Consider the following 24,950-nt stretch of genomic DNA (forward strand, 5'->3'; position numbering starts at 1 on the left):
ACATTCAGCTTCTGAGCTGACCATCAACAGCCTGGATTCAGTATTATGTAGAACTGAAGGATGCCAGAGGGGAAATATCAAGCAACAATACAGAAGTGTCTATGAGAGAACAGAAGTTGTGGTATGAACTAGTTAACTGCCAATTATTTCAGTTAGAAAGCTCTATTGCATTAACACAGTTTGGTCTTCAATAAAAGCAGAAAACAAATCTATTTAACATACAGGTACGCAATAGCTTGCTTTAAAGAGAACACAGATGCTTCTGAAGGAAAACAGCTGGAAATAAACAGCACAGAACAGGTACAGGAAATGAGCAGGGAATGGGAGACAGAAAACACATTTACTATTAATTCAGCAGATATCTGTGGAGTATATGAAGCACTTTATTCCACTTCAGACAACAGCCTTTAGAAAACAGCTTCCTCTACAAATTTATTATTCTTCACAGATTTTTCAAAACTTGGTAACCATCACAGTATTTCAGTTAGGGTTCCTAACGAATAACTGGCTTTGTACTGGTTTACAAAATGAGAATTGAAAACTAGTTAATAACACAAGTTCTACCCTCAGACAGAAAATACTCCAGGTATGCAATAAGCACCAAGTGCCTCTACTCATGTTGTTATTACTGTCTGCACACACTGAGAGTTACTGCCAGGCCAGGCTGATAAGAAAAGCTTTCCAGATGCTTAGATTCTCAAAGCTGTTTCAAATAGTTAAAATTCAAGCAAACAAGAAAATTAAACTGTTCACAAAATATCATTAAATCTGGCTCTTAATTTCGTGTTTGCTCCCTCTACTGGCTCTGCTGCAGTTGTCAGCAAGCACTGCTTAACAGAGTCAAACTAATGAATGATCCCAAACATGTTCTGCATGAGTGACATTTGAGCCAGCTTCTAATCAAACAAATTACACTCCATCTATATTACTCATAAACTGAGGACTGAATGTGGTAATGAAATAATCTACTCTACAGTAATTTCAAAGGTTAGTGAAACTGACTGTAAAACTGATGGTGGTAGTGATTTATTTTAATATTATGTTAAATAATAGGGCAGATGATAACCTGATAGATCACTGGTTACAAACAGCTCATGAAAATGTAGTGCCCATCACAAGAACTGTAACATTGCACTGAAGGAGGGAAGGATGAGAAAGACTGTGGAATTCACAGTCAAGTTCTTTTGGCAGTGGCTCAAATATACTCTGAAGTTCCCAGTGCATTCTTCCAAACAAGAGGGATAACCCTGGACTGCCCACAAACATTCCTTCTCAAGAAAATAAAACACAGCAGTAAATATGATACTGTATTGCTGGGAATTAACTCACTATCTCTCAGTACATAAAACTAGAAATACTATGTTATTATGGAATGCTTAAAATGCTGCGTTCTAAGAGATTATTTAAAAATTACACTTTTTCACAAGAGTATTCTGATTAAAGTAACATGCTTGAGTTTCAGCATTATTTTAGCAATATTTTCAGAAGTGCAAGTTAAAAACATGGTTTAAAAAAGTAATTGATTTTCCACATCAGAAGCATTTTACCCTTATGTATTCCAGCCAGTGTGTGGAGTCCACGTTTGACAGCCACCGAGTCTCATCAATCGTAGGATAAACAATTTCTTTAAGTTTCCGCAGGGATTCTCTCATGACATGTATATTATGAATCTCCAGAAAGACCAGCTCTGCATTTGGGTAGGCACTTTCACTTTCATATCCTCCACCTTTAGCCTGTCATTCAAAAGGTAAAAACAGACAAGGAGAAGAGCATGTGAAGGACTTCAGTATAAGGTGGAGAGTTATTTTACTCAAGTTTCAGCATTTTCTGAGAGAAGGGATTATTTTAGTGCTGATAAAATCATATGCTTCTGTTTTTCTAAAAAAAAAAGTGGAGGTTTTTTTAGGTAAAAAGAAAAGAAACTCTAATTGTAACAGGCTACATTTGATAATACAGCCATATACTTTCATCGTTTTATTAATGAAAGCTTTGGTCTTCTGTGAGCTTTACTGCATAATTTCTCAGCTATATTTTCATGCTGCCTTTGATTCCTGTCAGCCTTTCTAAAATGGTACAAGCAACTTACCTTCCTTCCCCTGCCCCCTTTAGGCACCCTTTCTTATCTTTTTTCAGCATTCTGATATCTGGCTCTGATATCTTCAGCCGTGTAATAAGGCTGATGAACTAATGCCAGTTGTGATACAAACCTACCTTGTTTGTATCTGCAACACTATTCTGCCTGGCATCAAAGATGATAAGTTTATGTGACTGAGCATTGGCATCCATAATTGTCTGCAAATATTTTTCATCTTCCTTGCAACGTTTATCATTTGGCCCAACTGATGGCTGGCTGCATCGTGTTATCGTCGCTTGACTCTCAGGATGAATCCAGGATAACACCTGGAACAAGAGAAAACGATTTCATTTACTACACTCCTATAAAAGCAGCAGGCCAGAGAACAACCAGACAATCACATTGCCTATCTGGCATTATTTCCTGGCAAATCAACAAATGCAAGTTTAAGGACAGGCTGATGCAAAAACATATTGACAGCACACTAGCACTGACTGCTCATCCCAAATCTGAGCCTGAAATACAGAGTGATTGTAAACATCTTAGCTTTTATTTCTAAAAGCAACTAAACCTGTATTATTCTAATTGGAAAAAAAAACCCATAAATGGGCAATGAAGGAATAAAAACTGCTTCCATGTGGAAGACTATGGACCTATACACTACCTTTGCTAAGCATGAAAACCAACACAATCTAACATATTTAAAGGGGTTCTAATGCTACCTTGTCTATTCTCAAGCAAAGCACTATGGCTATGACACATTCTACTCCAAATCAGAACACAAGCTAATACATGCCAGAGCATCAGATACCATTGTGGCCTAGAAATGTTAATCCAAACAAAAAACTCACTACATAGCACAATAACTGTGCAATTAAACTCACACTTGAGTTGCTCCCTTCAGTTCTAAACCCTTTGAGTCTAAACCCTCTTTCTTTTCCCCCCACCCCTACTCAGGAAGGAAGCCATCTCACTGTTGTTTAAAAAACAAAGCCTAAAAGAACACTAATCATTTTTTTAAAGCTACAAATTTCTAAAACACTTCCATTCTCTTGTACAAATTTCACTTACAGGAACTCTCCCTTTTGCTCTAAATGCTGCCACTTTTGAGAGGTCATCGTCCTTTACACTGGTTGGCACTACAAGAACAGCAGGGTATGTATCACAGAGCTCATAGGTGCTGTTAATTTTGGATATTTTCCAACTCTCATTGGGCAAGCCCTGTATGGAAACAAAACAATTTTGCATTTTTCAGATTAGTCCTTTACATATCTCAGTTTGTGGCAATGGAAAATTTTATGTGCTGCATACTTAAAAAAAAAAAAAAAAGGCAGACTTTAAGTCTTCATACTGAATCATAAACCAATGGAAGTCTTTCCTACTAAACTGATAAAGAAAATAACCATATGGAAAATGCAGATTTTTAAAATTATAGACTATGGTTACTCTTCTGTTTAGTGACGCTTATTCAAATTCAATTTTTTATAATGCCTGTGTTTTGTAGAAACACCACTTGAGAAATGTGGATTTCAGAACCATGTCAAGTTAGACCAATTCACTCAAGTACTCAGCACCTGTATCTCCAATAACTTTAGCAGGTGCTCAACACACTCAAACTCAGACCACTTGCATTTTATTATCTAAACATGAGATGCAGACTGTCAGCCTATGTAGCAAGAGTTACAGAGACTGAAAATGCTGAGTTTTCTGTAACATTTTTTCTTTGTTTAAATGGCTCTGGGGGAGATGGAAAAAAAAATACACCAAGTAGTCTATAACTTACCTGCCTCTTATATTCTGCCATTGGATCATACACTTTCCAGCCATTAACAGCAAACTTTTCTTTATAGCTGAATGCAAAAAGAGGCTAAAAACAACAAAACAAAATCTTAAATTATGGCCTGACAGGTTGTAAGCACAATAACTCCAAAACAGTCTACACTCCAGTACTTCCAATCTAAAGCAGACATCACACCTTCAGTCAAGACTGGAAAACACTGAGCTAGAAAGTTTGTTCCATTAAATATGAGCTCCATTCAGTATGAGTTTCAAGTTAAAAAACCAAGATAAGAAACAGAAAACTGAAGTTATTTGCCTCTGATCACACAACACATCAATGGCAATACCAAGATGAGAAAATTGGTTTCCTACCTCCCAACCAGCTCCTTACCCACACAAGCAAATGAAATAGAATTCTGCAGCTAACTAACAAGACTAATTGTACTTATTTGTTGTATTAGATAGAACTTCTAGATTTAATTATCTACTGCAGAAAATAACATTCAATACATACATATTTTTAATCAGCAACATTAGGCAAACCTAGATCTCAAGCGTTATGCACAAATTAACTTCACCAATAGCACGACACAGCAGTGTTTGATGAATTAATGCAAAAAGCACACAGGGTCAGAGTGGCCTGCCTGCTCTGCAACAGATTTTATGAATCAACACTTCAAAGTTTGTTACACAGCCCTTGTATTTCCTCCCCTACACTATCCCAAAAGAGGAGAGCCAGTGACAGCCTCTCTCCATCTCAAGACCTACCAGCCCATTAGAAACAGGAAATGCACGTGTTACAAGGTTTTCAAAGATCTCCAGTCTGTTCTGCTCTTCCTGTTTATAGGCCAGCCGCAAATTTCTCATATCCTGTCAAAAATAAGTTACAGTCTTACCATATGATAAATTTAAAAAAAAAGAAAAAACAGTTGTAAGACATTTGATTGAATGAAGGCATATACAGAACACTGAGTCACTGACATCATCTAACCCCCAACAGAACAGAGTTGTGTTAGAATTCATGAGATAACTAGGACTGTCATTAGAGATGCTTGATATAAAAATTGCCACTTTTCCTTTGAATTCACTCTTCAGACAAAAGGCAGAAGTGTTTTAGACTGCAAGTATCATAGAGGAATTGAAATAAATGAAGAACAATTCAAACACAGGGAACTGATCAGACAGAAAAACAGCACATGGGCTGGCAGATTCTTCTTACAGAAAAATGAAATTAAAATAGTTTACTATTAATAAATCTCTACCATGCCTTACCTTGCAAACTATTTCTATACCACATGAATTGTCTCCATGGCTCTGTACTCCAATTTTTTCAACCCTACTTATAACTCCAAGGGGAACATCAACAACAAAAGGTGGATCCTGAAATTTGTATATAAAACAAACAGATTTTATTACATTAGAAGAAATACAAATTACTGTTATTGATGTGTGTTTCATTAGAGCCAACAGTAATTCCAGTTTAGTAAACTGCTGTGAAACATCACACTTTACTGAATTCGTCACTTTCTGAAATCTACTTCCAACAACATTCCTACCTGAAACAACAGGCAGACAGACAGTGAAGCCTTACCCTCTCGACACTTTTGATAAACATTCTGAAGTCCGTCACTGTGAGCGTACCACTGACTGCTCCCATAAATGGACAGATATACATAACATCCTTAGCTGGAAAACAGATCAATTAAAGCTTTGTTTTACTATTACAGACACTTGTTGCATAACAATCTATTTCCACTTGAAACTCACAAGATTTTGGCAGCTCTGTAAGATTTTGATGCTTGACCTCTTTAGGAAAGTCTATTCTTGCAGAGTTGTCTTTATCTCATCAATGAAAGCAATCAAATTCCTGCACTGCTGCTCAGCAGCTCCTGAGCACTTGGAGCAGGGCTGCAGCAAGGGCAGGCAGGTCCCCAGCATCTGCAGGTACCCCCAGGTGCACAGCACCCACACTCACCCCAAAGACAGAGCATCCAAAGTGGCAACTACTGACCCACATCTCCAAGTAATTCAGTTCTATGCCCATATCTTTGTTTTCACTTTTTTCCTCTGGTATTCTTTCTAAGCCAAGTACTGCACTGCCAGCACAGAGCTTGCTGTCACATGCCAAAGTGAAATAAATCCCACTAAGAACTGGAAACTAAGTTTACCATAACATCATCTTTTTTGCTGTAAGAATTCTGAATCTATGACATATCCTTAGCACCCCCAAGCAGAAATACAATACATACACCTCTATGGAACAAAAAGTCCTTAGGAAAAGAAATATTATCTATATGGAGCAAGTCATCCTCTGGATCTAATTTCTCCTTCCTACACTTGGATTTATAAGACAAAGAAAAGAAATCCACATCTGAAGTTAAGTGGCATTATATTAAATAACAAAAGTCAAAAGGAAGTAATATTGTGTTTTTAAATAAACCAGAATTTAACAGTATTCAGTGCAGCACTCAGTAACACTTACCGATAACTTTGATTGATTCTCCAGGAAAAAGTGGAGCCTCTTCCATCTGTGCCAGTTTGTTTCCATCCCGCAGTGCCTGGCAAAAATCCAGAATCATGAGTAAATCTCCCTCTCCATCTGTACCACATCGATATATTTTGATGCAAAGTGCTTTTACTACCAGATTACTGGAACACAAGAAGTGTGTCTTTTTAAAAATCACACAACTGTACTACACAGTACCACAGTAAAAGAAAAAAAACAAAAAAAACAACCAAGCACAAAACTAAGTATTATAAATTTAACACAGACATACATGTTAGTAACATACTAGTAACGAAACATTCATGCAAAAATTAGTTTCACATGCTAGCTATATAGCATACAAAAATATAAACAATAAGATCGGCCCAAATTAGTAATTAATAATTTGTTAGTGTTTTGCTGAATGCAAGTATTATTTGGGGTATTTTATCTATTTGAGAACATTTTAAAGCTCTTTTTGGTTTTTTTTTTTAAATTCTAATGCTGCTTATTTAATATTTGAGTATTTTCATCTGAGAGAATTATATGGCAGAAACTTTATTTATTAACATTTTAACGTTGTGATTGTGACAGCAAGAAGCACCCCACAATGCTCTATTTCCATCAATACCTTACTAAGAGTGCCACAGGTTATGGAATAGGTTCACTATAGGAATTATGGATCCAGATGGTCAGATTAAGAATGAAGTAATAACAAAATATAGAAGAACAATTAGCAATTTTAAAAATAAGAGTTAGTTTACTAAATTTTCATTGAGGTAAATGGCTTCATTGCTGAATGATACATGATGGACTCTCTGGGTCCTTTGTTGGCAGCTAAGATTTACAGTGTACTAAAGATTGCAATAACGCATAAAACAGTTTGTGGGACTGTTAAGAACCATGTAATAAAATGATCTGTCTCAGGTCAAAATGATGAGATCTCGGGGTCTCAATTTTTTACATCCCGAATAAATATAATGGGGTAACTTGTTACAATAAACAACTAATCCTCCCCTTGTACTGCAGCTCTGACCTACACAGAAGTAATTGGCAGGATCTCTCTGCTTCCACACAGACTACCCCAAGCTCTCACTAATAAATAATTTCTAAAAATATTTCAGCTCATCTCTGGCTTCAGATTTCCTTGGAAAATTTTGGAATTTTACATTCAGCACCCAATCACAAAAAATAATGCCCAGAGAAATAGCCAGTGCTTACAAACTGAGGGTGGATGTGCTGTTAGATGGGGCTTATGTTCAGTATTACATTTTAGACTACATGACCTTACAAGAAAACTCTGGCTCATAACCAGTTACAACTAAATGCTTTCTAGGGCTCCTCCTGAGTGACAAAAGTAACATTTGTAAGCGGGGTATGAGTACTACTTTATAGTACCTTGCTACATAGTTAATGAATGAAAGATGAGTAAAACTTGCCACCTGATCAGGTTCTGCTTCAGAATGATAGCCATTGTGTCCATCCTGAATCTCCTGCTTTGCATGAGGCAGCAGTAGGGCAAAAGAGAAGTAACAGCAAAAAAATTGCAGACAACAGGTGAAAGGACAGAATCTTATCTTTTTTTTTTGTTTCCCTTTTTAAAATTTCCTTAAAAAGACAGCATATACTTTAACTCCAGTTTAGCTTTCCAAAACCTTCCACTCCTGGCACACACTACTTTCCACAGAAGAGAATCCAAGCTATTAGCACCATCCTTTGAATGATACTTGGCATAACACAAATTGAAAAATCTACTCCCTTTTTCAGAAAAGAGTTAGTGCTGGTAGATAAGAACATAAAAGTATGTACTGTCTTTTTAAGACAAATAACCTTACAATGAAGAAAATTAATTTCAGTATGCCACATGCTTATCAATAGAAGAAATCGAGTACAACTTGCAATGGCAGCATTATGGGAAAACTCATGCAATCTTTCACAGAAAAAAATAGGTTGACATCAAGTAGAAGTACCTAGACACCTAAAAAAAGCTTTGCTGTGTAAAACATGTTGTAATTGAATTCTCAATATTATACATATCTTTCTAGCAACTTCTATGTTGTTGTCTGAAACTTGGCCAGTAACTTTACAGAATCTAAAATTACTACTCATAGCAAAATATGCAAACAATTCACATTTTCATGGTAATTTATTTTTGCATCATTGGCAGCAAATCCTGAACATTAGTTCAATTTCTTTAATAAACATAAGATCCTTTTGTACACCAGAGAGAAGCACAAATGTCATCGGGTCAGTTGAAGGAATTATTTTTACATGTTCAGCCAAAAATGTTCTTCCGTCTTCTTCCTTTAACGGCTGGAAAGAAGTTGTGCTCATGACAGTCTATTACTCCCAGTTCAAATGCAAAGAACTTCTCACTTGGTCAGGCTGTAAAACCAGCCTCAGTCTAAATTTAAAAGTGTTCGTTAGAAGTCAGTTTTTCTTTTTACACTATTTCTACAAGAAAAAGCTTAGAAAAAGGACTTCAGATATCTTCACAGATAATTTGAACTCTACATAAGTTTAAAAAGTTGTAAGTAATTAAGAAACCTTTTCCAGTTATAAAGTTATAATGTTACTAACATTTAGAAATGGGTAGAATTCTGCCATACAGAAATTACTTAAGTTTCACATCATAATTATGTTGTTTCGGAAATCAAAGAAAAGTAGACATTGTGATCTCTGGAAGAAAACCAGCAGGACGATGAGGAAATACACCCCAAAAATTTAAATATATGAAAGACAAAGAAGCAGAGCAGACCATTCAAATATCAAAGCCTTTACACAGAACTGGGAACAACTGAACAAAACCACTTTTTGTTACTCAACTCAGACCAATTATCTGAAGTGCTATCTATTCAAAAGAAAAAAAAATATCAATTTGTGGATTTGTACGATTGGACTAAACACATCATTTTTAAATAGGTAAACAACAGATGAGAAAAAGAAACCATTCAGACTTCATCTCTTGGTTTCAGACTGAACAAGAGGTCTTTGTTCTAATAAAAGTGTTGGACACATTTCATGAACAATGTCAGAACACTACCCAGATCATTTCTCACTCCATAAATGTTACTAAGAGAGAGGGGCAAGAAAACAAGGCATGCCCTTTTTAATCTTCAATGAACAATGGGCAAGCCCTAGTCTCAAAATTATCATTAAAAAGATGTAGGTCATTGCACTAGTGCCTAACTTCAAACCTAACTTTCAATCCTATTACAGCCTGGTAACAATTAATTTAAAACAAGTACAAAGGCAAGCATGAATTTGGAACTTACTTAAATAGGACAGACACAGACAAAATGCTTTTACCACTGGTATTCTTTAGCACAGACATGTTAGAGCTGCTAACACAGTACTCTGCAGTCTGAAGCACGTAAACCTGAATTGCAAGCATCCATTTTGTCAAAATTAATGTAATAAAACTGAAGTTAGTATTGCACACTCATAACATAATTTTAAAATATTGCTCTCTTACATACTGACTTTCATTGCTCATGAAAACATTGTAATGTATATAAAGCATTTTTGTGGCAAAGAAGCTGTTGCACTGCATAGCAAAATGGCCTCACTGGTTCATAAAACCCATTAATGAGGTAAAGAATGCTTGACACACCAAGATCTCACACAGCACAAGAGACACACAGGTAGGAGGCTGTTCACTGCTAGCCAAAGGTAATCTTACCCGTATAACTGGCCTCCTGTACACCTGTTAGTTAAAATATAAAATATTATCCAATGAAACACATGGATTTGATTTGTTAAAGATACTGTATCTTATTTCACCAGACTTTCAAAAGAACTCTACTCCCAAACATTTTAATTATAGCTGGATTTTGAAAGAACAAAACAAAACTATGCAGAACTAGTAACTCTCATTTCCAGAATTATTTTGGTCTAAAAAAGAAAAATCTCAGACACTTCATTTTAGTGATGTAACAAATTCCAAGCTCTTTGGAAACATTCATTCCTAATCACCCTTTTATCCTGCTACACTGTGCTATTGCAAAAGAGAAGAAAGAGCCTGGTAATCCTTCTAGGTGGAAGACAATAAGCCTGCACTAACAACCATGAAGGAGAGGCACCGGACCTTTCAGAAAAAGACAACTCTTCTCAGCTTCTGAAGGTGTTTGTAGCCAGCAACTACAATCTGAGCCATTTTCATTTATATGAGCCCCTCATTCAAGAACACTCTGCAGGCAGAGCATGTGTCAGAGAAGACACACAGAGCAGAGCTCAGCTCAGACTGAGATCACTGCTGCTGTAGGGTTTAGCAAGCAAGAGCTCCCCCAGTGCTCTCCAGTTCTGACCATTCCATGCTTCCCTTCACCCTGGTAAGTCACACAGGAGTAACGAGAGTAACACTGCTAGATACAAGAATCAATGTATTTACCTGGTTTTGCAAACATATGAATTTAAACACTAAAAAGAAAGAAGAAAGCAATGAGTTCCTGGTAAATCCAGCACAAACTAACAGAACTGCCTGACCAGTTCCAGAAGCAAACACACACATCTAACCTGATCTGAAGGTTCTGAGTTGTAAGATAGTCTCTAAATGCAGCAATTCGAGGTAACCAAAGGTAATGAAGACCCAGGAAAGTGCATCAAAAGAGAAAGATGTCTCAAAGGAAAACTGAGCTACAATATGGGCATTGTCTTTCCATGTGTGGATTCCACAGTAATAATGAACAAACACAAGCTGTTAGTGGTACTGAGTGAGAAACTATAAAAAATTCCATCATGTTATTTACAAATATGGGATTTCAAACCACAGCAATGCAATGATGCTGAATACAATTTATCCACAAAAATTCTTAATTTAAACCATCAGGCTTAATCCTTTTCTTTCATTTCTCAGAGATAGAGAATGAAGTGGAATTATAAATAGGCCTTAAAAGGTTTATTCCTGTTAAATAATATCTGAGATGAGTTTGGTATAGAGATGGAAGTTATTCAAAATTAAACAGTGCTCTCCATTCCAGAGAAATGAACTCTACTCAGAGATAAACTGAACACCAAGTTTACACACATGGATTTTACTAAAATGAAATCCTTGGCAAATACAACATCAAGAGATGCAATGCAAGTGCATCCCACAGTGTTTTACCAAAAATGATGGCCTTGACCTGGAGCAAGCATTTGCAATTCAGCTGCTGTAGTATGGGAGAGCTACTCTTTACAAACTGCTGACTGTGCCAACTGTGCGAAACTCTGTTGAGGTTGAACTTTTAAATACACTACAGTCAAAAACATTTTGTGGACTCATCTCAGGCTGAATCTGACCTGCTGTCACTCAATCTAAAATGCACCATTTCCAGACAACATACTTTGTAATCACAGAGCATACGTGAATTAAAGTCTAGCTACAACAAAACAAGAAAAAGACATAAAAACTTTCCAGTGGCCATTCTCTATGAAAACAATAAAACTATTACAAATCTAGGAAGGAAAAGGGATCTAGACAGCAGCAAGTTGGGCTTCTTAAAGGGAATTGAGACATGAGCAACTTTTGTCACGTTGTGAGAGGATAAAAACTGCCCATGCTCCATTCTCGACAGCTGAGTTGAGTGGCTGCTTGAAGGGAACAGCCAGTGAACGTGAAAGAACAGGGGCACAAAAGCACAGTGGAACTCGGAGAAACCATACTGCGCAGCCAGTACCTTAGTGACAAAAATGTTGCTGAGAGGGAATGAAAAAGGTGACTTGTTTGTTTGTTTGATGTTAAATTCTGTGTCTCTGGAGAAATCCCATCAAAAATGATACTCAATTATGTTCCCTACATAGTAACAAAGACACTAATTTATTTTTTGTGGAATCTGAGGAGCTCAATTCTGTATTCTGAATAACACACACCAGAAACCATTTCAATCTATAACTATAATCTAATTTACTAATTATTTTATATAGTAATCAAAAGAAAAGACAACTCACTTTTGATGTTTTATTCAAAACATTGACTTTTAAAATTTCCTTTCACTTCTCTGTTAATTTTTATTCTGTAGACTTCAATGGCACTATTCTAAATATGGAGCAAAACAGGAAGCAAATTCAAGAGACTCCTATGGATAATGAGATGTTTCTAGTTCTGAAACACTCAGTGATCACCCAAGTACTTACCACTGGCTAATCAAGATAGCAAGGACCTTCAACTTCCACTCTTGTATCTTAAAACAAATCAATGCATTCCTCAAGTCACTTACCCTGTAGTCTCTGGACACACCCTCTGATGGGACGGACCCTGAAATCTGACTCGAAATGGTTGCAGCTATCAGCTGTTTACACCATTCCACATGGGATCCAGTCGGGCTACAAAACCAGAAATTTCAAATTGTTTAGCAGTAATTCAAAATGAGTATTTTGAACAGCACAGATCCAGAAAGCAACACTGTAAACGATCACTAACATCCTAAAACTTAGTTTGCTTTGTGGGCAGAATGCAACTATTTTATTGACCAAATTATGTAAAATAATTTTCCTGGATCATGTCAGAGACACAGAACTGTCAGAAAGTTGAAAGTGAGGTTAGGGTCCTAGGAACTTAAAAAATGTTCTGCTCCTTATCCAGTATAATTTTTACCATTCACATGCTTTTTTCTTAAAGCCATCCATGGAATGAGTTTGGCCAAGTAATAGGAAACTCCTTATACTGTCCTTATTAATATGTTCTGATTATTCTGTAAATCCTCAGAATGAAATTACTTCATGCTAGTATTAAAAAATTTAAACGATGCTAATGTTGTATTCTGTATTAAATGCTGAAAATACATATTGTCTAAAGGGTAACTTCTAGTTAGCCGCAGCTTTTTCCAATTAATGAAATAAACCCTGGATAATCTTCAGGCTGGGCTTTCCCATGCCACATCACTGAATTGTAAAGCACAGGGTGTTTACAAGAACCCCAAAGCATCTGAACTGCACAAAAGCCCAAGTGATGCAATTTCAGAACAGTCTCCTGAACTAGTGCTGCTCACAAGTAATGCAGTCCTGAGAGGGAGAAGCAATGACAGTCTTAAGTGCACTAGGTCTGCTTCAACACACACTGGTATCCAAGGAAAAACTGGGAATGCCAGAGGGAACTGCTCCCTGAGCGTTATTGCAGCCTCAGACAGTGCCTTAGATAACTGCCACTTTTCTTCAAATCATTCAGCTGTGCTTGTCTACAGCTTCTGAATGATTATTCAGAAGTTAAATACAGAAAGAAAATGTTTTTTGGGTTTTTTTTTTAGTTAATTCATCAATTAGCTTTGGATTCTATGAGTGCTCCATGACACTGAAGTGAATATACTCACATGCACCCAGCAGGTGCATCACACCTCGGGCTGGGGTAACAGCCTTAGATGACCAATTCCTACGGAAAAAGAGATCTTCCCATACATTAACTCTGCCACTATAGCTGGGTAGAAGGCACAGATCCATGCAACAACGTCATGCCTGAAATGGAAGATCCTTCAAATCTTTTCTAATAAATTTTAATAGCTTTCTCCCCACCTGCATATTCTACACAGGACTAGATCTCACAATGTTGTTTTGCAACTGAAACACATCTGTGATAGTCCTGCTTGAACAACAAAGATACTCTCAGGTTAGGGCTGAACTTGAACCCAGATTTACTTAGAGAACTCTTCACTATAAGTTCTGCAAAAGAGCCCAATGCCTAAATCCTACAGAAATCCTTTTCTTACCTCATTTATTTCTCCTTCTCTCACATCTCTTTAATTTCCAGTGTAGCTCTTCAAGACTTGCCTAAGTTTGTTTTCAAATAAGCACTCACTTGTTAATTAAGAAAAATATTTATTTTTCTATGGCTTATCTTCACAAGGAATCACTACATCAACAAAGTTAGTAACAGCAGGAAAACGAATATGAATGCAGGACCATCCCCTGAGAGCAGTGCAGGGGATGTGACAGAATTAAATGTTCCACAGAGCACGGGTCACACCGATGTGCCTTCTCCCCATGCACCAGCGGGGCACACAGCAGAACCGACTGCCTCTGCATTCCAGCCCATCTGCACTCACACACATCAGCCTGGCTTGGTACAACTGTACTGGCAAACAAGTGAACTGTATGACAAATGGACATATAACTGACCCAGGAAAGAGCAAGATCAGAAGAAGGGAAGATGAAAATTAGAATAAGAAAGTGCATTAATAAGGAACACAATGGTGTACATTTTGATGACAGAAAATGGACATTTGATTTCCATCCTCACTAGAAAGATGGAAACCCCTAGGTTTCCACTAAGAGAAAAAAGAGACAATACAGAGACTGGAACCTAGCACTGATTTTAAATATTTTTTTTTATTTAGTTTTCATCAGGGTGAGATTTCCATTCACTTCTACTCCTTGCTTAAGGATTTTGAAGCTCAATTCTGAAGCCCACCTTCAGCTGGAAACTTCTGAGTGAAGTAATGTCTCTGCCAGCGGCTGCCGGAGGAGATGTGGTCCCACCTGGCACCGTTCTGGTGAGACCCTGCGGACACACTTACAGACACACACCAGGGACACAACGCACAGCGAGCGGGCACAGAGGTGCCTGGGGACAGTCCCACCTCTGCAGATTAAAAACACGCAGGGAAGAAACCCCAAACCAATCGGGAAGAGTCTCAAAACCTGCGGGCAGTCTCAGCTCAGGTTTGCAGGACGCCGCCCCAAGCCCCGGGCCGCCTCAGCCTCGGCCAAGCAGGCGGCGGCACTGCCGGCACACGGCAAGCGCGGTAGGAAACTTTGACAACAGCCGGTTCCCGCCGCGGACCATCCGCCGCTGCACAGCAGCCGCCCTCAGACTGCAGCTTCTGGGGCCGGAGGGGTCCGGGGAGGCCGCCCCGAGGCCGGGGGACCGCGCTCGGCCGAGGCTCGGGCCGAGGGGCGCCCGCCGCCTCCCCCGCCCGGCCCCGCAGGCCGCGGCGCCCCTTCTCCCGCCGCCCGCTCCGCCCGGGGCCGTCCCCGGCTGCCGGCCCCGCTCACCTGTCCAGGGTCTCGGTGCTGGGCTGCCGTGACCCCGCGCCCGCCGCCGCGGCGCCCCCCGCCCGCACGGCTCGCCGGCTCACGCCGCCGCCTTCCACCGCCGGCCCTGCCGCCGCCGCCGCTCGCTCCATGGTTCCGGCCGCGCCGCCGGGATGGCGGGCGGTCTCCCGCCTCTCCGCAAGCCCGGCCCGGCCGCCACTGCCCAGCCCGCTGGGGCCCCGGCACCGCCGAGGGCTGTCACCTGGCGGCGGCGCCTTCCCAGAGGCCTCCGCGCCGCGAGGGTGGGCGGGCGGCGGGGCCAGGCCGGGCTGAGGGAGGGCCGGGCCGAGAGAGGGCAACTCCCGCCCGCCGCCCATTCCGCCCCAGCAGGAGACGCGGCAGGAAAAGGGCTATTGGAGGCAGAAGAGTTCAGCACTGACATCTTTATTTTCCCCTCCCCGCACATACACGGCGGACGGATGATGTTCACTGCTCTCCCCCGGCCCAAGGCCTGGCACACAGGGCCGGGCTCCAGAGCAGTCCCGCGGCATCCAAGGAGAGCGGCCGACACGGTTAGTGAGGAAGCGGCAGTACTGAGGAGATCCTGCGCTGTTACAGATCATGTTTTCTCATGCATGACAGAATGCTCGCTGCGACACAACACCTGAACTCAAGGCAGAGGTTAACAATACATCAAAGGAGGTAGCACACAAGTCATGTCTTAGGTACAGTCATAACTGATGCTGGGGGGAAGGGTAAGGCATGAACAAATAAAGAAGGCATTCAACAAACAACCTTTCTAAATAAGTAACAGAAGCCCAGCACAAAACCTAGCTTATTCTCTTCATGTCCACGGAAGGAAGAATACAAAAAACCTAAACTAGCATTCCAAGACTGACATTTCTTATGGGCTATTGGGCATTCATTGCTGGTGATGCTGACACCAGCTCTGCTCTTTCACCCCTCCTAGAAAAGGCACTCAGCGCCTGCAAGTCCCATCTTCACCACCTCGGAAGCTTCCCCAGGTGTGCTCCTGGCAGGGAACAGTGTGCACAGAGCACAGGAGGTCTGTGCAGAACAACAGCCCAGAGCGCCCAGTTATGGGGGAAGGAGAGAGATGTTCTGCTAGCATTGATAAATTTGTATGCCTACATTCACAAGTAGTATTTTCCAGAACATACTGGATTAAAATCACCTTTATGTTGGTCTCATATGTAAAAACAATTAAAACACTTATCTGCTGACTTGAAAAATTCCAAGTCCGCAGAGAGCCATGTTAGAGAGCTTCAAAGACAAATTCAGCTGAAGAGTAATACAAAGTAATATGTAATGAAGTAAGTGCAAAAAGATCCTTTCCATTACATTACACTTTCCAAAATGTAACAGGTTATCATGTAGTGTTTACACAGTAAAAACTATTAGATTTTCAGAACTTTTTCACACCGCTCACAGATGTCACCAATATGTTAAACTCAAATACAGAAATTTTAAATATTCTAATAAAAATAGCATTTTTTTCTTTAAATAAACCACAAGTAAGTAGGAGGCAAATATACCAGAGTATGCATAGCTTTCAAAATGTAAAATACATCGTGAACAACTGAGTATCCTTCTTCATTTATCTGATGTAATGAATCTTAACAAGTCAAGATTGGGGAACAACATTGTTATTTTGGATACACATACTGGAGAGCATAGACGGAAGAATGAAATTTAGAGGACAAAAGTCATATAATTCTGCATATTTAGAACACACATGCTGTATGCTCTGAACTTCCCTGAAAACACAGTGCAACTCAGTGCATATACTGAATTAAATCCAGAGGCAGTATATTTTTATTCCTTTGAAAAAATACTGTTTTAAATATTCAATGTCCTCTAAACTTTGATTTATTATATGGAACTATACCTTTAAATTTAGTTTTCATATGCAAAATATTTACACTTTATAAACTTGCAGAATTTCTAATAAACTATATTATATACACTTACAGAAAATTTATATATAATCCTATTATATCTTGCAGATCAAAACTCACCACATGTACAATAATTTACAATGACAGAAGCCTCAAGCATCAAAATATCTCCTTTAAAATAACAACATTAGAGTCCTTTACAGATTCTGATTTGCAGTATTTCCTGGATTGCTTGAATATCATTAAACTTATGTGAATATGCAAAATTTTAATTAAATATCAAGAGCAAAGTTTGTAATGTCATAAGAAATGCTTGCAACTATTTAAAAATTACCTGAAAGGAACAAGTTTAAGATTTACAAAAAGCCTCTGAAAGGTAGGCTTGAAACTAGAGCTCACTTGAATGCTCAATATAAGTGCACACACTATATGCAAATCTTGGATACTGAAGCCCCTTAAATACTTTAGAATGAATTTGCTGAGCAGGAGTTAAATTAAACAGTAAAGTATAAATGTACAAGTTTTCAAAATTATTTATAACTGAGAATTTTTGTCTACTTTGGTATAAAAGCTCCTTTAAACAGGCACATTTATTTTTAAAAGACAAACAGAAGCTTTAATACTATGGCTATTGCTGGATATTTAAGCTATGTCTCTGTGGTTCTGTTTTTCATTTTGTAAACCTTCTTTTGGAAACATTTAATTCTGTATTAATCCAAAGAACCAATACTGCCCACAGTGATAATTTGTACTGTACTTTAGTGCTGAACAGCTAGCCCAAACAGAACTTTTCAGAAACCAGTGCAACTTTCATTTGTTTTTTTTTTTAATAAAATCAAATAGAATAAAAAAGTTTCTTTTATTTTGATATCTACTGAACGATTTGAATTTTTTATTTAGAAGCATATCAGTGACATGCCTTCCATATTTCTGTTTATTTAAAAAAAATGAAAATTTGGAATTCTTGGGTAATCAGAAAGTTTCAACACTTCTCTCTGACATCTTGCAATATAATTTATTTTTCTCTCATGAACTCCATGAATGTACTCCTAACAGGAATACAGACATACCTAATTTTATACAATGTCAATATTCCTATTGCCATTATTGTGTTTTTTCATGACATGTAAGACTAAGCATGAACTTCCTTAGAGAAACATGACCTAAAATGTAATAAATTAAAGCATTCTTATGAAAACAATAAATCAATTTCATTTCAATTGTACCAGACCTACCAAAACAACTCTTAAAGCCCTCCATAGCTATGAGTTGATTAATAATGTTCCCAGTCCACAAGTTCTGAAAGGCACATAATCGAAGAGCTGGGTTTGTTTTGAAGTCCTCCTCAAATGAAGACAGTCTAAAATAATTTGTGTTAGGACAGTCTAGTGTAAGGCATTAGAATATTCCTCTTTATAATCTATGTTAAGCACCACTTGCTATTACAGTATAAGAAGCCAACATTTTCTTCAAAAATGTGTTTGCACTTGGGACACCATTTGTGAGGGAGATGTTGATGAGGCTGATGAATTGGATATCTTAGAATTATTTGTGATCTGAAGCTCTTCAAGTCTCCTGATATAATCATCACGCAGCGCAAGGAGCTCCATGTAACGCTGCTCCACGGGGTTTGGCTGCTAGGAAGAGATCCATGTTAGTCTTAGCACTTCAACTACTTGTACACAGGCTGCTCGAGTATCCAGGGCTTCCTGGCAGGTGTAGCAAGTCAGAGCTAAGCAGAAATACTCACTGCTGTAACCTGAGAGCCCTCTGCCTTCCAGCTGTCTCCCCCAAAGTCCATCTCTGCACAAAATTGTTTGTCCTAACTCAGTAAAATCAGCCACCACTTCCTGGAACAGATTTAATTTTGTTATCTACTATTGTGTGCAAGATAGTTACTCATATACCTTGACCAATGCTTTTTTCTTGACTTACTAAATGGTTTTAGAGTCCAGAAGCCAAATGTCTCAGCATCTTCCCTAAAACACAGTGCTCAGCCAGATTATTTTAGCTACACAGATCAGATTAAGATCCATGTCTTCAGTTTAAATAACTTCTCCCACTGATGAAATTTACTTGAGTTTTTAATAGTTAATTTGCAACTTAGTGTAAATAAACAAGTGGAAAAACTTTTTAAAGTGAACTCTCTAAGTAAACTTGCATGTGTTTAAAATCAACTGCTCTGGCTTTCAGGAGATTATTGAGAAAGATCTTTTTAATGGTTTCCACTTTGAGTTTAAATTCCTTTTCAGACTAATGAAACAAATGGAAAAGAACTATTACAAACATCCAAAGCAGAGAGAGAGCTTTAAGTTTACCTTCAGCTGAATATACCTGTCTAGAAGTTGTTGCTGTTTCACAGTTAACTGCCTGTAATTCACAGCTATCAGCAGTGGAGTCCCAGCAGCAAATGGCTGAACACCTCACCAGTTCAAAACCAGTTCAACCAGCACTCTGAGATGCACCACTCACTATGCACCCATCTGAGGATCATGATGGACAACTGTGGAAGTTGGAACAATGCTGAATGTAGGTACTAAGGTGACTGGTGATGTAGGATAATAGTTTTGCTAGCAGAACATAATTCTAAGGAATGGCACTAAGGTCATCAAAAAAATTGTTCAGGTCACATGTTCATTATTCAGTTGCTTAAGTGAAGATGAAGCATAAATTTCATGTGCAGAAAAAAAGTTGCATTTTGTGTACAAAAATGGTGAAAATTAGGGACCAGTAGTAGCAGCATGGAATACTATTACTTGGGTTTGCATTTCCAAGGAGAAACTCCTGGCAAAAAACTCTCCCAAATAATGGCAAACTGCATTTTTAAGTAGATCTATGGCTAATTTGCATGTCTTATAATCCTTTATTTTCTAAAATAAATCTTTGCATTTACTTTTTGCAAAACACCCTCATCTTTCACAACAAGTAACAAGAACTTTAAAACCAGTACTTCCAATTCCAATAGGTAAGGCCAATGTACTTGTAAAAAGCTATAAGAAACTGCCAGGCTTTCCTGAAGCCTCTGAAGTGCTGTAAATAATACAGGAGATCAGCTGTGCAAAAGGAAGTGTATTGCTTGAAAACTACTGACTCATTCCAAGGGCTGGACTGTGAAGACTGCTTCTGTCAAACAAATTGCTCCTCTATCTTCTACTCAAATCTCCACAAGCTGTTAAAAAGGACAAAAAAGTCTCTATACAAAAATCTTTATGTGCCACATGGTGGAGATTTTCAGCAAGACTAACAAACACTGAGTGTCCATATGGATTAAAAACACAGAACTGAACTATGTGTCATTTGATAAAAGCTTTTCTAGACTTCCAATCTGATCTACTTTTCACCCATTTTCAATAAAAGCTTTCATCCACAATGTAAACAATGCTGGGTCATCAATGTTACATAAAAATTTAAATCTTAATGTCAGTACATATAGCTTTGAAAGAGAAAGGACTCAACGGTCATTTCATTTGTAAATTGTTTCATACCCTCTCTCAGAAAACGAGAAAGACCAAGCAAATGCAACTGTGTTTGCGTTGCGAATGCCCCAACTCTTCAGGGATCAGCAAGCCCCATTTCTAAGCACTGTCATTCAGGATTTAATAGCATCAAATGCCCTTAGACATGTGTCCAAGAAAAAGGGCTAGAAAGGGCTCAAGGATGACTTGCCACTAAACAGAGAAATAAGTTCAATGAGCTAAGAGAGAGCTAAATAATTATTTACACTTTTTTCCCTCCATCTTACAAATATAACATTAAAAACCTGAACAGATTACAGGTACTGCTCTACAAGTCAGTTAAGACACAAAATCCTTATTTCCAATGTCTAAGAGCATTTTTTGTACGTTATAGAGAATTGACTTACTTGCTGCCGAATCCTGGGGTTCCACCTGATGTAGTAATTAACCCAGAGCTCTAAATGCCGCATGCTGGCTACTGGATAGAGTGCTCGATTTAGCTCTTTGCTATAAAAAGTATTGGTGTATTTAGATTTTTCACTGTTTATCAAGGACCATAACGATAACGTTTTCTCAGTCACTTTCTACAATGAAATCAAAATAAGAATAGTAAATATATGCATAAAATCAAGAAATCCATCACAGAAGCCATTGTTACATTCCAAAATTAATACACTTCTGGTTTACTTAGAAGCATAATACATTACTGTATTATAAAGATTCCAAACCCAGTGCTTGACAAGTATTTTAGTGACTGCATGGCACTATTCTATAAGAAAAAAAGCCAGTTCAAAATCACTGTCTGCAAGGACTATAACCAAATACAATACAACCAAAATATTTTGCAATCACCTAGAGGAAAGACAGCAATGCAATGACACAGTCAGTGGTGTGACTAACCTCTTTTTCTCTGAGGAACTCGCTGTTATACAAGAAAGTGCCAAACCGGCAGCTGTACAAGTGATCCAGGATTGTAATCAGGAACTGCTCATTGAATTCAAAGGCCGTAGGAAACTAAAACCAGGAAAGACAAACTCATTGTTGACATGGAAAACGTAGGGGGACATGCACATGCCCTGGTTAAAAGGCTGAAGGTAGCATTTAGAAGTGTGGATACATCTACAAATAATTTTTAAGGTAATATTTTAATGTACTTTATATAATGTACTTTATATAATGTACTTCAACTTTCTCAAACTAGCCACTGAAAAATCTCTTCTCAAAATGTTCTACCTAGCTTTAATTTATAAAAAAAAAAAAAGTACAGAATGGTTACACATACACTTTTGCTAGCAAGACAGAATAAGATCTCTTCAGTGCACTCTTACAGTCCAGAACCATACAGGAAAATAAAGGTCCTGATCCTAAGTGGACTAAGTTCACTGCTTTGTTTCACTACTCACTAACATTACAATGTTTAAATCACAGCACTCAAAAGCTCCCTAGCTTTCTTTTTAAGCATAGATAAAACAACACACCTCCCTGCAGTTTCACAAAATGGTCAAACAAAACAAGAGACACCATTGAGACACTGGGTGCAATTCCTGTAAAAGCTTTCTGCAGGGTATGAAACATCCCTCCATATGTGCCTGAGAATCCCATATTCAGGAACACCAGCCATGCCTGCACAGCCAGTGCCATGTCCAGCAACGTAACAACAGCCTGTATATCACTTTCACAAAAGTAAATACACTTTTTTTACTACAGGTCAGAGCACAGGGGTATGCTGTCCTCTTCAAATCCTTTTTTCAAAAAAAAAATAAAGATGTAGGGTTTTAATTCAGTAATCTCTTCACACTGTTACCTTCTGAAGAACAACATCACATACCTGTTTAGACATCTGCCACACACAATCAATAAACTGGAGAAAGATGGGTGATCTGTCTGTATCAGCATGGTTTTTATCACCGTGGCCTATTCTCTGAAATGAAGCAAAGCAGCCTCCTGTTAACTGGAACATGCTATTTTATGACAACAGACATGGTTTCTTATTTTGTACTAGAGCATTAATTCTTTTGCAATAAAGCAACCCACTGTTATAATTTCAAAATTAGTCACTGCACCAAGGAGAGATTCAGATATTTCAGAGAAATACTGCAAAGCTGTTCCAAAGATGTCTGAAAATTATTCCTAAATGATAACTGGTCCTCTTATGAAAACCTGCTGATTATTAGACAAGCAGAACTGTTGAAGCATCCATTACTGAACTTCATTTACATGGTAAGTCTGTCAAAAGCCAAGTTGCATACTTTGTCTTTCTTTTTATTTTAAGCCACTGCAGGACCTAGATCATCAAATTATCCACACATTATCATCTCTTTCTCCTCCATACTTGAACCTTAACATGCACCCTGAGGTAGTAGGCAAACATGAACAAGATCAAAAAAAAGTTCATGTTCTTGACACAAAATTAACAGATCGGTAAAGTTTGGGTGAGCCCCTTATTCTGAGGTGTTCAAAGTAACAATCAAAGCAATTTGCCCCACAGTAGATTTGGTAAAAGCTGTTTTACTTCCTTTTTACATTTGATAGCTGAGAACAGGTAAGAGATTCAGGGAAAAAGAGTTTCTTTTCATTCCATAATTCTGTTTGAATGTACTTGCTGGAGGAGACAAAAGAAAAGCAGGTATGTTGACCTAAGATGTTGTCTATCTGCCTGTAAGATAGCAAGCTTAATGCCTCAAGGGCATGAAAAATCGTAAGAGCAGTACACTACTCTGTACAATGGCTTGCAAGATAGTTTAAAATAATATAATTGAATGGGAGGAAATAGAGGGAGATGAGGAATTGCAGCTGAACTCAGTCAACAGGAACAAATCACTAGAAAAGGGCTACAAAGAAGAAAACCAAATTGGTTTCCTTGCTCTTCAGTTTTCATGGTTTGAAATACTCGTTATCCATTAAGAGTCATATATGTGTTTAGTAAGAAGTGAAAGTCTGTCCACTTCCACTATAGTTAGCAGTTTCAGGATGTCTAACTATTTCCCATCTATAATTATGTCTTACATTTGAATGCATAATTAGAATTAAATTCCACATGAGCAAATTTATCATCTGGAGAGTGCACTAAATTCAGCACACACAGAGAAGTTGGGGTAGGGAATTCTTTTTCAACAAGAAAACTTATTGCTCACCTCATTTGATATAAAATATGGAGATGAACTATTAAGTAGTCTTCTATTTGGTTATGTGATATTCAATAATCCAAATTGCAACCCTGGCATCATAAAAACATGAAGCTTGCACCAACCCAGACAATGTAAGTAATGCTCTACTCTTCAACTCCCTACTAAAGGGAAAATGAAACAACAACAGTTTCGGAGATGAGGTTCAGAACTGCTCTAACTGCACTAAGTATCTAGTTCTCACTATTCAAAGTCAGAATTCTATCACATAATTACCAAGCTAAAAAGGACTACAAATTATCATAATATTTTCTTTTTTCATTATAATTTTGTAATCATAGAATAGTTAAGGTTGGAAAAGACCTTAGGTCCAACTGTTAACCCAGAACTGACAAGCCCACCACTAATCCATGTCCCCAAGCAACACATCACATGTCTTTTATTTCTCCAGGGATTGTGACTCCATCACTTCTACAGAACAATCTGGAAAAGACTGACCTTCACTATAAGCTAAATAACCCATCAAATAAAAATTTACAGTATTCTCAGATTGCAGCAGATGGCTAAAGAGGGACTTCAACCATTTCCAAAGATTGCTACTTGACTGAGCAAGTCAGGAAAATAGCAGTTTAAGCAAAAGCTACTACTTAAATCCTTCTTATTGCTGCTACATTGTCAGACATGAACCAATGGACTGAGTGAATCATCTGGAAGGGATGCCAAGTCCTGCCTCACTATTTGGAAAAAAAACATCTGTTGAGGGAGAACAAAATCCTTTGATTATCCAACTAAACTGAATGGTTTAACAAAAAGAAACATAGATTATTTGAATTTATGAATAATGATGAAGAACACACAGATCTCTTTCTTTAACCTCTGTGGTATACCATAACACATGTTTGACTAAAAGTGCCCTAGTTATACCATCTAATTTTATCTGCATCCTGACTCTTAACTTTTCGAAGTACCAAATAAAACATGAGAATAATAAGTCAAGCCTCTAGCTTCACATTTTCCTGTGGCTGTACCAAGACAGAATACTTAAAGGTTTATAAACCATATCACTGCTAAAGGACCACAGGTAAGTACACAAAAAACCAGACTACATCAGCTATCACTCCCAACAGCCAAAATACAAACCTTCTAAGCCTCAAAGCACCTTCTGAATGC

General features: G+C 38.1%; 2 protein-coding genes across 12 annotated transcripts in view; both read right to left on the reverse strand.

Annotated features, from left to right (window-relative positions):
- The window catches only part of MTMR1 (myotubularin related protein 1), a 36,449-nt gene extending 20,754 nt beyond the window's left edge, over positions 1-15,695 (reverse strand). The window contains exons 1-12 of one of the 3 annotated variants that reach the window (XM_041485150.1): positions 15,303-15,695; positions 12,536-12,641; positions 10,021-10,044; positions 7,781-7,831; positions 6,336-6,411; positions 5,445-5,539; positions 5,126-5,233; positions 4,622-4,723; positions 3,858-3,941; positions 3,146-3,295; positions 2,212-2,400; positions 1,548-1,733 (exon numbers count right to left, since the gene is read on the reverse strand). In XM_041485150.1, coding sequence (XP_041341084.1) covers positions 1,548-1,733; positions 2,212-2,400; positions 3,146-3,295; positions 3,858-3,941; positions 4,622-4,723; positions 5,126-5,233; positions 5,445-5,539; positions 6,336-6,411; positions 7,781-7,831; positions 10,021-10,044; positions 12,536-12,641; positions 15,303-15,658 — 1,527 coding nt within the window. In that variant the 5' untranslated portion in view covers positions 15,659-15,695. The remainder of the gene's footprint in view (positions 1-1,547; positions 1,734-2,211; positions 2,401-3,145; positions 3,296-3,857; positions 3,942-4,621; positions 4,724-5,125; positions 5,234-5,444; positions 5,540-6,335; positions 6,412-7,780; positions 7,832-10,020; positions 10,045-12,535; positions 12,642-15,302) is intronic. The other 2 variants (XM_041485151.1, XM_041485152.1) reach the window with 2 other exon arrangements.
- Positions 15,696-15,709: 14 nt separating this feature from the next.
- MTM1 (myotubularin 1) overlaps positions 15,710-24,950 on the reverse strand; it is a 42,038-nt gene continuing 32,797 nt past the window's right edge. For 2 of the 9 annotated variants that reach the window (XM_041485153.1, XM_041485154.1), the window contains exons 13-16: positions 22,484-22,576; positions 21,556-21,669; positions 21,063-21,239; positions 18,197-18,837 (exon numbers count right to left, since the gene is read on the reverse strand). In XM_041485153.1, the coding sequence (XP_041341087.1) occupies positions 18,670-18,837; positions 21,063-21,239; positions 21,556-21,669; positions 22,484-22,576 (552 nt within the window). In that variant the 3' untranslated portion in view covers positions 18,197-18,669. Of the gene's footprint in view, positions 15,946-18,196; positions 18,838-18,950; positions 19,051-21,062; positions 21,240-21,555; positions 21,670-22,483; positions 22,577-24,950 lie in introns of those variants that run through there. The other 7 variants (XM_041485157.1, XM_041485156.1, XM_041485160.1 and 4 more) reach the window with 7 other exon arrangements.

The sequence above is a fragment of the Pyrgilauda ruficollis genome, unplaced genomic scaffold, assembly GCF_017590135.1.
Source record: "Pyrgilauda ruficollis isolate IOZ18807 unplaced genomic scaffold, ASM1759013v1 scaffold7, whole genome shotgun sequence".
Taxonomy (NCBI): Eukaryota; Metazoa; Chordata; class Aves; order Passeriformes; family Passeridae; genus Pyrgilauda; species Pyrgilauda ruficollis.